Source organism: Stegastes partitus, unplaced genomic scaffold, assembly GCF_000690725.1.
Source record: "Stegastes partitus isolate 25-593 unplaced genomic scaffold, Stegastes_partitus-1.0.2 Scaffold1891, whole genome shotgun sequence".
In the NCBI taxonomy this organism is placed as follows: domain Eukaryota; kingdom Metazoa; phylum Chordata; class Actinopteri; family Pomacentridae; genus Stegastes; species Stegastes partitus.
The window spans coordinates 73,456-87,057 of NW_007579622.1; the positions used below are offsets into that span (position 1 = coordinate 73,456).

General features: G+C 41.9%; 1 protein-coding gene across 1 annotated transcript; it reads left to right on the top strand.

The window, feature by feature from the left end:
• Positions 1 to 384: 384 nt before the first annotated feature.
• tmem218 (transmembrane protein 218) lies at positions 385 to 8,409 on the top strand. Its single transcript, XM_008302838.1, has 3 exons — positions 385 to 531; positions 2,745 to 2,847; positions 7,702 to 8,409. Exons 1-3 carry the CDS (start codon positions 422 to 424, stop codon positions 7,834 to 7,836), a joined length of 348 nt encoding a protein of 115 aa, XP_008301060.1. The 5' UTR covers positions 385 to 421; the 3' UTR covers positions 7,837 to 8,409.
• Positions 8,410 to 13,602: the final 5,193 nt, after the last annotated feature.

Consider the following 13,602-nt stretch of genomic DNA (forward strand, 5'->3'; position numbering starts at 1 on the left):
CAAACATTGCCGGTTAATTAACTCTGAGGGAAAACACTGGTTAGCAATGTAACCCGAATGTAAAATTGAAAACAAAAGCTGGGATTTTGACTAGAATAGAAGAGCACAGCTCTACAGGGAGATAAACGGAGCACAGCAGCCTTTTATCAGATTTAACTTTGGTTCTGGTTTGGATTCTACAGCAAAACAGTGTCCCAACATGTTGGAAATAAAGCAGAAGAGCTCAGTGAAGTTTTGTGTACCTATTTCCCATGCGGGCTTCACTCTGCAGTAACGACGTATTTGATTGGCTACAGACCCAGCTCATTTATCCAATCACACGCCAGTTGGCTGTTACCAGGAAGCACAGGACGCGACGACGGCGGTTATCCACTCCAACTATAGATGGTGGCGTGTTAGCAAGAAGCAACGTTGCGGAAAAATGTCAGATACTGTGCTGGGTGTCGGTACCGGCATTTTTATCATTGCGGTCGTTTGGATCGCGGCTCTGGTGTTCGGGACGATGCTGCTCAGAGCGTCCGGATCAGCAAAGTAAGTGAGATCATCCACACAATCCTAAACCCCGTCGGAAGATATTTACGTTGTATTATTCTATTATTTATAAAGAAACGCCTTTATGGAAGATCTCATGTCTAAATCACTCAGTGCCATATTCATTTTAATGCTGTGTTACCCGTCAATAGAAGTACAGACACTCTGCAACATGAATAACTTAAATAACGGCATTGTAATGATGCATATTCATGACTCACCGGGTGTTACTGTACAATGCCACAGTCTTAAACTCTGTCAGAAAGCGATCGTCTCCAAAAGCAAATATCCCTTTATCTGCATTATTTACCTACTACGAAAGCAATCCAGTCCTCAGTCTTGGATGAAATTCAAGTCAACTAACATAATGTCGTTTTCCACTTTGGAAAAGTGGCTGCAGCCTCCACACTGGACCCAAATGTTGTTGATGCATCAAGATGACTGCTTTCATTCATTAGGGTTATATTTTATAGACTTTAACCCATCAGATAATTGGAAAAGAGATCAACACCCATCTGTAAGTCATGATAAATACAGTCGAAAGAATATCAGATATACAGTCGTCCTCAAATGTATTCATACCCTCTCATTAAAGAAGGACAAAAAACAGCCGTCATTGAAATAAGTTGAAATTGACAAAAGTAATAATGAATAAAAAATTAATGAACATCATGCCATTGCTTTTGAATTGTGGTTCAACAGAAATATCCATCCATCCATCATCTATACACCGCTTAATCCTCATTAGGGTCGCGGGGGGGCTGGAGCCTATCCCAGCCGACTTAGGGCGAAGGCAGGGGACACCCTGGACAGGTCACCAGTCTATCACAGGGCCACACTTAGAGACAGACAACCAAGCACACTCACATTCACACCTACGGACAATTTAGAATCACCAATTCACCTCAACATGTTTTTGGACTGTGTGGGAGGAAGCCGGAGAACCCGGAGAGAACCCACGCTGCACGGGGAGAACATGCAAACTCCACGCAGAAAGATTCCGGTGCCCCCACCGGGACGCGAACCGGCAACCTTCTTGCTGCGAGGCAACAGTGCTACCAACTGCGCCACCTTGCAGCCCTCAACAGAAATATATTAAAAAAAATAAAATAAGCATAATGGGACCCGTGAACTAATATTTTGTTGAACAACCCTTTGAGCCAATCACTACAATCAGGTGTTTTCTGTAACTCTCAGTCAGACGTCTGCACCTGTTGACAGGTATTTTGGCTCACTGCTCACCAGCAAAGTGCTCTAATTTGTCCGGGACAGTTTTGTTTTTTTAAAATATTCTTTTCAACCACAATTCAAAAGCAATGTCTCATTTCACTAAATTATAATTTAACAAATTTTTATTTATTATTACTTTTTTCAGTTCTAGCTATTTGAGTGACTATTGGGAATGTTGCCTTTTCTTTAATGGAAAATATTGCAACTTGCCTATGATCATTTTAAATGTAAGGCCTGATTACACTATAAACAGCTAACAGTCTCATTTATTCAGTCACAGGAAACATAAGTACCCCAAAGGCACACATTTCGCTTTTAGCACAGACTTAAAGTTAAGTTTTTTTGCATGTTATGGCTGTTTGACCCAGGTAAAAGCAGCTATAAATAAACTGCACAATGAAGCACACAATAACTGTGGAAATATCAAGAACTTAAAAACTAAAAATGTACTCAATTAACACCAAGTGCAGAATTTCAAAGTGGACCCAGAATACATCATAAAACATTATACAGTGTGTTCTAGCAGGAAAAACACAATGTGATGCACTGATGTTTGAACTCCTTTATCTGACGTATCTTTGTTGCCTCCCCTTTTAAACCAGCAAAAATCTACTTCAACTCCATGCAACTACTAACTATACCCGCTTGTGATTGCTCGGACAATGCATCTTGCAGTCCCTGCTGATGAACGCTTCTGCAATTACTTAACATCAGACTGCCAAAGTCAGGAAATGTGTGTTTTTGTGTAGAATGCTCTGCGACACCAAACACTGTGCAATTACAGTAAAGCTTAAATGCGTGACACATGGTGCTATTTACTTGATTGGAAAGTTAACAACTTTTTAAAAACACAATAAAGGTTGCCGTTGTGTAGATTGGGACTTTATATTGGCATTCCCCTCAGATAACCCCGTGTTTACTGCAAGTCTTACGGCGAACATTAAATCGGTTGCTATCGTCTTTGTTTGAACTGTCTTTGCTAGGTTAGGAGTTATCCCTGTTTTTCTCCTGGCTCTCACCATCACTTTGGTATTGGTGTTATTTCCTCGCACCCCGGAGACGCCGCCGCCTTTCAAAGAGATAGAGGTGAGGATCTACATACTCTAACACACACTCACAAATTCAGACTAGAAGGTGAGTTTATTCATGACGACTGCTCTGCATAGTCAGCTAACTAAACTTGTATTCATATCATGTGTCCTGCCTAGAATATGAATGGGTATGTTTTCACTCATCATTTTCTTCAGTCCATTAGAAGGCAGTTTAAACTTACTGTGTACCGCTGCCAAATCCATGACATGGACGTACTCCAAATCAATTTAATGCGTTGAAAACACAGTGAGATTTGTGGTATTATCATCTGTTATTGTGGCTTAATGACACCATGATGTAGTTCATTTGAAAATCAAAGTAGGCCTGGGATGTTTTCAGTCTTGATGTAAAGCCATTTGGCATGTGTTAACACCAAAAGTTTTAGGTTTGGAGTGGAAAAATGAGGATTCAGAGCCCACAAATAAAATACTAACTTTAGCAGGGTGGTCATCTCATGCATACAATTTTTTTTTAATCACATGTGCTCCTCTGATGCACACTGACAAGTCAGTAAAGTAGGGCTTTTAATTAGAGATGTATGCTCCTAACAGCTGACAGGGTTACTTTGAGCTTTAGGCCATCAAGTAAGAACATTTTGGAAATATGATGACCAGTCTTACCTTTTTCACAACCCTTTAAATGCATGGTTGAGGGTGAAGAATTGGTTTTAAGGTAATTGTTAGGTTTAGGATAGGGTTGGGGTGTGGCACTTAGTTGTGATGGTTAAGGTTAGAATAGAGGGAAAGGGAGTGTGTTATGTCTTTAAATATCCACACATGGTTAACCATACAACAAACCTGTGTGTGTGTGTGTGTGTGTGCATGGTTTTTTTATGGACAAAACCCTGAAAGGCAAAGCTCAGCTCATACAGTGATACAGCAGAATTATTTTCCTGTATTTTTCCTGATTGACGATAAAGATTAGATGTGAGGTAGGTGCATATTAACTACTTGTCCCACAAGAAACCTTAACTGTGCAATACTGTAAGCCAGTATCCACAGCACTGTATGCCTGTAAATAGTGTCACTGTGTGCACTTCTGTGCATGTGCTTGTCGTAAAGGCCTGTTCTGCTTTATCTTAGTCCAACAGCAACACAGAACAAACACTCCCCCATGTTGCCTCCGGGTCGTGCCAATAAGCCGGCCAGATCTGCCAAGCAAGCTGCCACCCCATAGAAATAGCAGAGCAGAGCCCCATCCTGGCCAGCTCATGTTTTATAGCTTTTGTGCAAAGGCAGATACCAGACCAGCAACAGAGAGGGAGAGAGAGGCAGCAAAAATGTAACTTCCTGGATTTCTGTACAAGTAAAATAATCCATGAACACTTTAGAAACTGATTCCAGTGTTTTAAAATGGTTACATATAAAATCTGAAAAATACGACTGACTTCCACAAGTTTGCTTTGTGTAGAGTTGTCAACCAAGAGGCCTGGCTTTTCTCTAATTGGGATATATAACACAAAAACGTCATTTAAAACCTCATTATTGTAGAGTGTCACAGTCGTAAGCATCGTCATCATTAACAATTCATGATTTGAACATATTCAGCCTTTGAATGTTTTAAAGGATAGTTTATAGAATAGAAAACTTCAAAGATGTAAAAGGGTTTTGGCTCACCCAGCTGCTAATTTACACCTTAAAACACAAACATGTGCCACACATTACCAAAAGAAATAGACAAAATGTAAGAAAAATGCCCTAAAATTAAATAATTAAAAGGAATAAATGAATTTAGTCAGAGGATGTAAGGATTTGCTTTATTCTGTTTAAATGCAGTACTATTAAAAACAAAAATTGCAGGTATGAAGCCGCTCCCATCAGCTCAGAAACAGTATTTAACAAAGGCAAACATGGATGTAAAGATATTTTAAAAAATAAAAATAAATGTGTCCACTGGGGACAGCCAGTGACATTTTGTAGTCGTGTTGGAACGAAGTGATTTTCACCGAGTTCACACACACGAAACCTGAAACTTAGTCGCAAGCAGAAAGATAATGTGTGTGTGTGTGTGTGTGTGTGTGTGTGTGTGAAATGTCTAACCTCTTGCTGTTAAACAAAAGTAAAATATCATAGTGCCAATTAGGGTAGTCCCAGACTAGGGGTGGGGGTAGTTTATACCACACCTCCCTTCTCCCACTTCCCCCACCTCCCCCCCACTTCCCTGCTCCCACCCGTGCACCAAGTGGCACATTAATAAAACATGGCCCACACTTTGGGCTTCTGCTTGCTGTGTAATTGGCAAATTAAAAAGTGAGATGTGTTAAATGCATCCATAAGAGACGGCATACATCATCTGCACCTCTCGTAGACACCAGCCCATTTACACGCACACACACACCTACTCTGGTTCTGCAACTTTCCCTGTGAAATCTCTCTCCAGACAGCAGTAGGGCTGCTGCACTCCGTCTATTATCTGGCTTAAGGGCGTTTCACAGTTTGTGTTCTCGCATTCATGGGTGGCTCATGATCGAAATATTAACAAAGACCCAGAGCTATAATTGAAGTGTTGATTAAATCTTTCGATGGCAACTTTAAAAACTCTAAACTTGTCCTAACCCAAGAAAAACGGCAACATCAATCTGGAAGATGTGTTGTCTCTCAGCCCTGCGCCTCGCTTGCTTTACATCTCTTAATCGACGTTTACTCTGTGGTGCTGTGTGGTTTGTGTCCTCGCCGATCATCTGTCTAGATAAGTAGCAGCAGGATCCGACGCTGCAGAGAACCCCCGAAACAACATTATATTCCAGTAGTTGTGAGAGACAGCAGTGTCTTCAATCACAGGTTTTTTGTCTGTAAACAAACTTTGTGGCAGAGGTTTGACAACCAAATTCATTCATTAAGTGGTCATCTATCATAAATACCACAATTGTCAGAGCACCTCCATCAGAGCTCTGCACACTGACAGCACTTTGGCTTATTTTTCTATCTCTATGAAGCATCATTTGTTCTGTGTGTAGGATGACAAGAGGCTACACAAGTGGTAAATGTTCAGACACAAGCTGGCTTTATTATTAGGCTTTTATTTGTTATTTTATTTACATTGTCTAGGTTAGTAAAATGACAGTTTTGAGCAGCAGAGACTAAAAGATAATATTTCATGGCTGGCCAGTATTTGTGCAGATGTAGTCCATTGAATCAGTGTTAATATATGAAGTAGTTTCAGCTGTACGTGGTCAACTGTGGTTTCCAATCCTAACTGATGCAAGAGTGTTTACAGGACTGAAAATATGCAGTTTAATTCTATGTTTGAAGTCTAAGGTACAGTCTACAGTATGTGTGAGTACTGTACTTCACTGGCTTCCCATCCCATACCGCATTAAATTCAAAATCCTCCTACTCACCCATAAAGCTCTCCATAACCAGACCCCCTCTTACCTCAAAGATATGCTCCACCCCTACACCCCTTCACGTACCCTCCGCCCCGCTAATGCCAACCTCCTAATCGTTCCCAGGACCAAGCACTGAACCTGGGGAGATCGGGCCTTCTCTGTCGCCTCCCCCACCCTCTGGAACTCACAACATATCCGTGACACCACAGACCCAGTGATTTTCAAATCTAAAAACTCACCTGTTTCGCTCTGCTTTTCTCACTTAGACCTCTATCTTGTGTTGCTTTTATCTGCTTGCTTGTATTTAGTCTACTTTTGTATTAGTTATTACTGTTCTTTTATCCTGTAAAGCGTCTTTGAGTCTTTGAAAAGCGCTACACAAATAAAATGAATTATTATTACTTGCACACCAATCACAAATCGCAGATAACTTTGCAAGTCCTACAGCCCCCTCCCATGCTGCTGCACGGCTCGATGGCGTGCTGTTTCTTTTTATTAGGTAAAAGAGACAAAAGGAACACAAAGAAGATGATCTCATGCTAGTCGCAGCTTGCATGTTGCAAATTTTATGAAATGTGGCCCTGAACAGCCGGTCTGCTGAGTGCAGCACAGAGTTAGGCAATCCAGGAATTTCCCGATATCTCAAATGAAATCTAACTGTGTATTCTTGTTGACAACCGCACACTCTTCTCTCAAGTCACACAGCGAACAGCGGTCAGCTAGTTTAGATGTAACCTTCCACAAAGGGGATGCTGTATGTCCTAGTGCTGAAGCTGCGGGTCGGTCAGTCAGTTTACTGCTAGGTGACTGCTTCATATCTAAGACAGTGTGTAAATTTAAAAAAAAAAACATTGACTGAGCGACCCTTGAAGCTCCCCCAAGAGTTATTCTGCCTTGTCAACTGTCAATATTATTCGAATATCATTTGGAATTAAAGACCAAACATTAATCTGAAGCCTAAAACACACAAGCTACTGACAAATTCTTTAAATGACCTTGTTACCTGTTAAAAAATCCAGAATGCATTCATAAATATGCAAATATTTTTCATTGTTAAAGTTTAACAACGAGGCACAAGTTGTCTCCCACTTCCTTCCACGTGTATGTGATGTGGAGGTGTCAAGTTTCCACATCACACTCTTCCAAGCTGTATTACACACCGCACCTGGTATTAAAACTATCACAAATCCTGCAGGTACGTGTTAGAATGAGATTTGAGGTGAGCACAGAGAGCCTGTCCTCCATTCTGCACAGTGACGCTTACACAGCACAGTGACGGAACAAACTTAACAAATTAAAGGGGATTACATTTTTTAAGGCAGCAAGTAATAGTGGACTTGTCATTGTGTTTGTACCTGTATGCAGAAAGCCTGTTCACAGCCTCCCATAAGGCCACCGCGTTGCTCTGTGAAAGCCCTCTGATGACATCTAGTGGATAACAGAGGCAATACTGAATTAACTGTAGATGCTGTTGAGTGTGTGGCTACAAACTTGTAATGGATTCTGTCTTTCCTCTGCAGATAGTGGACACTTTGTTCATCGGCCGCTACGTGCTCCTGGCCGTGGTGAGTGCAGTCTTTCTTGTGGCGCTCTTCATGCTGCTCCCCTTGCATTTCCTGGAACCGGTGTATGCCAAGGCCTTAAGAACACACTAGAGTTGCCAGGGTCAGAGTTGGCACTTGGATCACACTGCCGATGTACACGAGCATTAAGACGAGCAGCGCTGGTGAGTCGCAAGAAGCCCTCCTTTATGTGGAAACAGACTGCAGAATGCATCCTAAACAGACACAGCAGGACAGCCAGTGTTGTGTTCATGGACTACGGTTTGTGGGTTGTTGACTGTTTATACCAAAGGGACAAGACTTGGGTTGTTTCTTTATATTTGGTATCATTTACCATGAGCAATGACACATAATTAAGTTTTTTAAAAATGTGATCTGTTGTAGCGTTTCATATTTAAGGCCAAGCAATAGTAAAAACACATGTACTGTGTGACTGAGTTTCTTCTATTTTCTACTTTGTTATTCCCATAATACAGTGAGCTGACATGTTATTGTGTTAAAAATGTTCATTAATGTTCTACATGCATTGTTTGTCATGTGCCATTCACGACTGTCTACAGCTGGAAGATTTAATGTGTGAATATTTAAATAGACTGAAGGATAGTGAATCTATGTGTTGTTGTTATTTTGTACTGTAACTAATTTCAATAAAGTGTGAAGCCAGTAGAAGTCTCTAACTTCACTTTAATGATGCTCTCAGTTCAGTCATGAGTTTGGGGTAATTAACTTTTTGATATAACTGGTAATGAAAGAGTTTGACAAGTGTAGCTTCCAGGTCCACTGCAGCAGATACTTGGAGGCGCTTCCGTTAAATTCAACAGATTTTCTTTATTTCCTCTCAGTGTGTCTGACATCGTCATGGAAACATGTAGGTGGTTTGATTCTGATCATTGCCAACGTATGTGAATCAAACAAGAGCCACGGGGGTTTTGCATTTGATTCTTGCTGATAATCTACCTTCATTATGTTCGCCTTCTGTCCTTTGCTGCAGTGATGTTAAATGTGTTTGCCAGAAAAGCATTCCACTTCATCACATTCGTTGGCTGATTGAAAGTCAATAAATATCTCATGAACTAGACCTAAAGAAGACTTGGCTTGAAAAAAAAAGAGGAAACTATACCTAGAAGAAGGCTTTGTCTACAACTGTTACAGTACACAACAGATGTAAGTACTTTCCTGTGTAATACTACGTAAATGTCAAGTGATTCAGAATTATCCATCATCATCTATACACCGCTTAATCCTCACTAGGGTCATGGGGAGCTGGAGTCTATCCCAGCTGACTCAGGGTGAAGGCAGGAGACACCCTGGACAGGTCACCAGTCGATCACAGGGCTACACTTAGAGACAGACAACCACTCACATTCACACCTATGGACAATTTACAATCACCAATTAACCTCAACATGTTTTTGGACTGTGTGGGAGGAAGCTGGAGAACCTGAAGAGAACCCACGCTGCACAGAGAGAACATGCAAACTCCACTCTCCGGTGTCCACACTGGGATGTGAACCGGCGACCTTCTTGCTACGAGGCAACTGCTCCACCTTGCAGCCCATGATTCAGAATTATATCACCTCCAAATAACTGCATTATGTCTCAGTGGAACAGTCTGGTTTTTGCTCTTCTATAGACAGTTNAAGGCAGGAGACACCCTGGACAGGTCACCAGTCGATCACAGGGCTACACTTAGAGACAGACAACCAAGCACACTCACATTCACACCTACGTACAATTTAGAATCACCAATTAACCTCAACATGTTTTTGGACCTTGTGGGAGGAAGCAGGAGAACCTGGAGAGAACCCACAGTGCACGGAGAGAACATGCAAACTCCACTCTCCGGTGTCCACACTGGGATGTGAACCGGCGACCTTCTTGCTGCGAGGCAACTGCTTCACCTTGCAGCCCATGATTCAGAATTATATCACCTCCAAATAACTGCATTATGTCTCATTGGAACAGTTTGCTCTTCTATAGACAGTTTAGATTTACTGTTTTGGAAACGTCGGCCTCACAGTAGGACCTCCTTTCATGACTGACATTCTAATCGAATATTTTTTTTCCATTCCTTGTGTATCTACAGACTCAATCCTCCTCAGCATGTCCACAAATTTATGGAGAAATGTTCTGCCATTCTTCAGAGTCGTTTTCTTTTCCCAGCTCCTCCTTATAGAGGTTATGTTGCTCTACTTTTCTCTTTTAAATACCCTAAAGGTGTTCTGTTGAATTCAAGTCAAGTGGCATACTTTCACTTTTTTCTTCTTCAGAAACTCTTGTGTGGCATTTTGGCAGTGTGCTTTGAATAGTTATCACGCTTTAATATTCCTCTCCTTCCAAGCTTCTGCAGACTGGGAGTCAGCTCAGGACGACGGCCACTGCAGCTCTGTGGTGCTGCGACTCGTTCTACTCATTACTGCTGCAGCTGTGTTTCTGCTGTGTCTCCATCCTCTATCCACATGATAAGCGCATTTCTCATATCTGAGCATTGTGTTTGGTCCCTTTTATCTTGAAAAATAATTTTCTGTTTTTAGACGGCAGTTAAAGCTGTGAATGTTGCAATCAGCATTAGTATGCATCATTACAGTTCCCTTGGTGTGGAGAGTTCTCTCAGTCGTGAGTTTGTTGCCTCTGTTTTATCAACTCTTGGTGACAACCCAGTTTGATTTAAGAGTAGTGAACTCAAAGGTGTCTGTTATGTCGTTTTGAACCTCCCTTCCCAGATATCCAAATAATGTCCCCTGTGTGACATCGACAGTCACTTGGCACCTGGGCCACGCCTCAATGGCAAATCAAGATCATCACACATAAAAGCATAAAGTGCCCACTTGTCTTCTTAGATGAGGAAAAAAACAGCTCACCACTTTACACACTCATGAGAACGAGTGTGTTGCTCTGCTTACCCTCTCTGGCAGAAAGATATTTGCCGGATGATGGAAAACATCAAGTGTTACAGTGATTTTGTGCAGGAATTTGGCTCCACCCAGTTCATAACACTATAATATTGTTCGTATAGTTTTATCAGTGGGACACAGGGTCAATCTGTGTTCCCTCAGATGTCCAACAGACATTGATTTAAACATGTATTTTATGTTAAAATCTTTAAGATTGCTTTATGGATCTCAGTCTTTAACACTTTATTAGACACCTTTGCTTCTTTTCTTATTGGAATATAGGGGGTACTTCTATTTAATGGTCCTATTAAGTATCTAGCATCACTGTCAGCAAACTGTTTCTCTGTAAAACTGGCATCTGTGTAGGTTTTTTGTTTATTTTTAGCATCTTTTTTGCTTGTTTCTGCTGAATGGATGTCATGTCACCCTTGCCGGTGCACACAGTGTTACTGTCTAAGTTGTATCTGGGAAGGCTGAAGCAATAGTTAAACACTAAACATGGAAAACATCATGCTTGGCTCTTTCCAAATGCTACAAAATCTACCCACTGTGTCTTTTTATTTATAGGCTGTCATACAAACATGTACCTTATTAAAATATCCTGTTTATTCACAAAAGCAATGTAACACATACAACAAACAGTCGAGTCGTTGTGTTTTGCTTTTGTGCACTGCTATTCAACATTTCGGTTACACATTTTGACAGCCATTGAATCATATCCTGTACCGGGGTTGTCAGCACTTTGACAAACACAGTGCCTGCATTCACATGGTCCTGATGTTGATTCCATGGGGTTTCAATAAGCAGATGATTCCATAGAGAGTAATGAGCTTTTGCAGTCTAGAGGCTCAATTATAAACACTTACCCCCCTCCTACCTCCATTTTAAAAGTGTGAAGCCCGAGGAGACGTGGAGTGGAATTCCAACCAGGATGATGAAAGAGAATCTAATGAATCAAAACCAATCCTATTAGTTCCGGCCCACATCTCCATACTGTGGTCCTTTTTCTGCACAACAATCCACCGCATGATTTCACACAAGCTGGGGAACTGGGGGGATTTCATCAGGGTGGGATAGGGGGATCTGAAACCTCTCAACCTGGAGGGACTTGTTGCCTGTAATTGACCGCATGAGTACCGGAAAACATGATCTTAGCCCCCGCAGAAAGTGGCACCGAGAAACAAGTGGCTTTACGAGCAGTGAAAATGGAGGAGAGGTGCAGCTGACATACCTTTTAACTTCAATAGAAAGTTTTTGGTTCTCTTGCTTTGACTTATCAACAAAATGACTCTTTTGAGAACGTCCCACTGCTGTTTCTGTTTCAAGGTCACAGTGCAAAAGGTGTTTACACCAATTCCTCGCTGTCTTTGTAATCTTGCAAGACTCAAGGTCTTTGCAATCCCTCAAGTCGGGCTTTGGAAGCTCCGACAGTATTCCTTGGCTTACTCTCTCATTCTCAGAGCCTCTCTCACTCTATCTCACCTTTTTAATCTTTCTCCCCCATCTTTTTTCTCTCCCTCTCTCCTTTCCTCATTTTAATTTTTGCTGCTAAACTCCATCTCTAGGGAGTGGGAAAATGAGCAGAACAAAGCCTGTGGGGGTTTGAGGATCATTTGGAGCTTGGAGACGCAGTCTTTGTGGCGCAGCCAGCTGGACATATAAAGAGATGGGGGCGGGTGAGATAGAGAAAGAGAGAGCAATGCAAGGGCAAAGAGGTGTGAGCAGAAAGCTCAGGGTGCTTGGTTTTGAAACTGCGGAGGGGACGGGTTGCACTCTTCTCGGGGCAGATCCTGCATTCAGATGCACTCAAGCAGAACTTCTGGCTTGCCGTTCACATCCTCAGCCATCTCGCCCTCTGTTTGTGATATGGACATCGTCGCCGCCCCGCCCAGCATCCAAAACACTGAAAATCCATTAAAGGTTTCAGGCAAAGTTGGTGCACTTATCCCAAAAGAATGCGATTCAGTTCATGTTAAATCAACCAAACAGCAATGTTTGCCATCCTTTCAAAAAGTTTGGTAAATAAAACCTGATGAGCGCTCCTTAGGGTAAAGTTAAAATAAAGCAAGGTAATTTTAAATCCTGATAGAGGCTTGAAATAGATAAGGGTTCCTCAGCCAACAAGTGGGTGTTTGGCAGACTTGAAGATACCACAATTCACTGCCTGAGTATTTCACTAAGCTATGAAAGACTTAGTGGTAAAACGTGAAAATGAACCAAAGCCTCGTCGCCTGAGCAACAAACTATGCAGTTTTGGGGCCAAGAAGAGTTTTTTCTCAGCGCTGCCTGGTTGTGCTCTATTATGCCCTTTTGTATACAGCTAGAGGATGCTATCATTGCAACACACACTAGGGGGGCAAAATCCTCAAACTGAGATTTTGGTGTTGCCTTGGCCTTTTACCTCTCTCTCAGGAGAGAATTACCCTAAAGCTCTGTGTCTGGGGGGATGATGAAGGCCCAGATTAGGAGTCAGGTTGCCCGCCAATAGCCCTCTGCTGCTTGGACATGATGCCCCATCGAGGGCCGAAGCTTGGCCCTATGGGGGTTCCATTTTGATAGTGTTAAAGACATGATTAAATATTGGCCAGGCTTAGAAAGGCAATAGCTACAATGATCAAAGACCGTAGCCACAATAGTTTAACATGGGTGGCCTCAGTGGTCCACAGAGCATGCTCAGTTGTTGCACAGGCTCTAATTGGGTTGTGTTTTTGATATTTTAGCTTTGGATTGAGCTCCATTTAGACGCCCAAATTTGTGACACTTACAAGACGGTTTTAAGAGAATGCAGTAACTTCATGGCTATCAAATGGCTCTATAGAAACACACCAGTGAGCCAAAACCATGTGATCACTCACAGATGAAGGGACCGGCGTTGATTGTCTCATAGCAAAGTCAAGCCCTGTGATATATTAGATGATTTGTTAACAGCTGGTTCTCATAATCACACATGTTGGATGTGGGAGAA

Excerpts from the sequence above, each read along its gene's own strand:
- tmem218 (XM_008302838.1), top strand. The coding sequence starts at position 422 with ATGTCAGATACTGTGCTGGGTGTCGGTACCGGCATTTTTATCATTGCG. Across the intron at positions 532-2,744 it reads AGAGCGTCCGGATCAGCAAA|GTTAGGAGTTATCCCTGTTT; the intron begins GTAAGTGAGATC and ends TGTCTTTGCTAG. Across the intron at positions 2,848-7,701 it reads CGCCTTTCAAAGAGATAGAG|ATAGTGGACACTTTGTTCAT; the intron begins GTGAGGATCTAC and ends TTTCCTCTGCAG.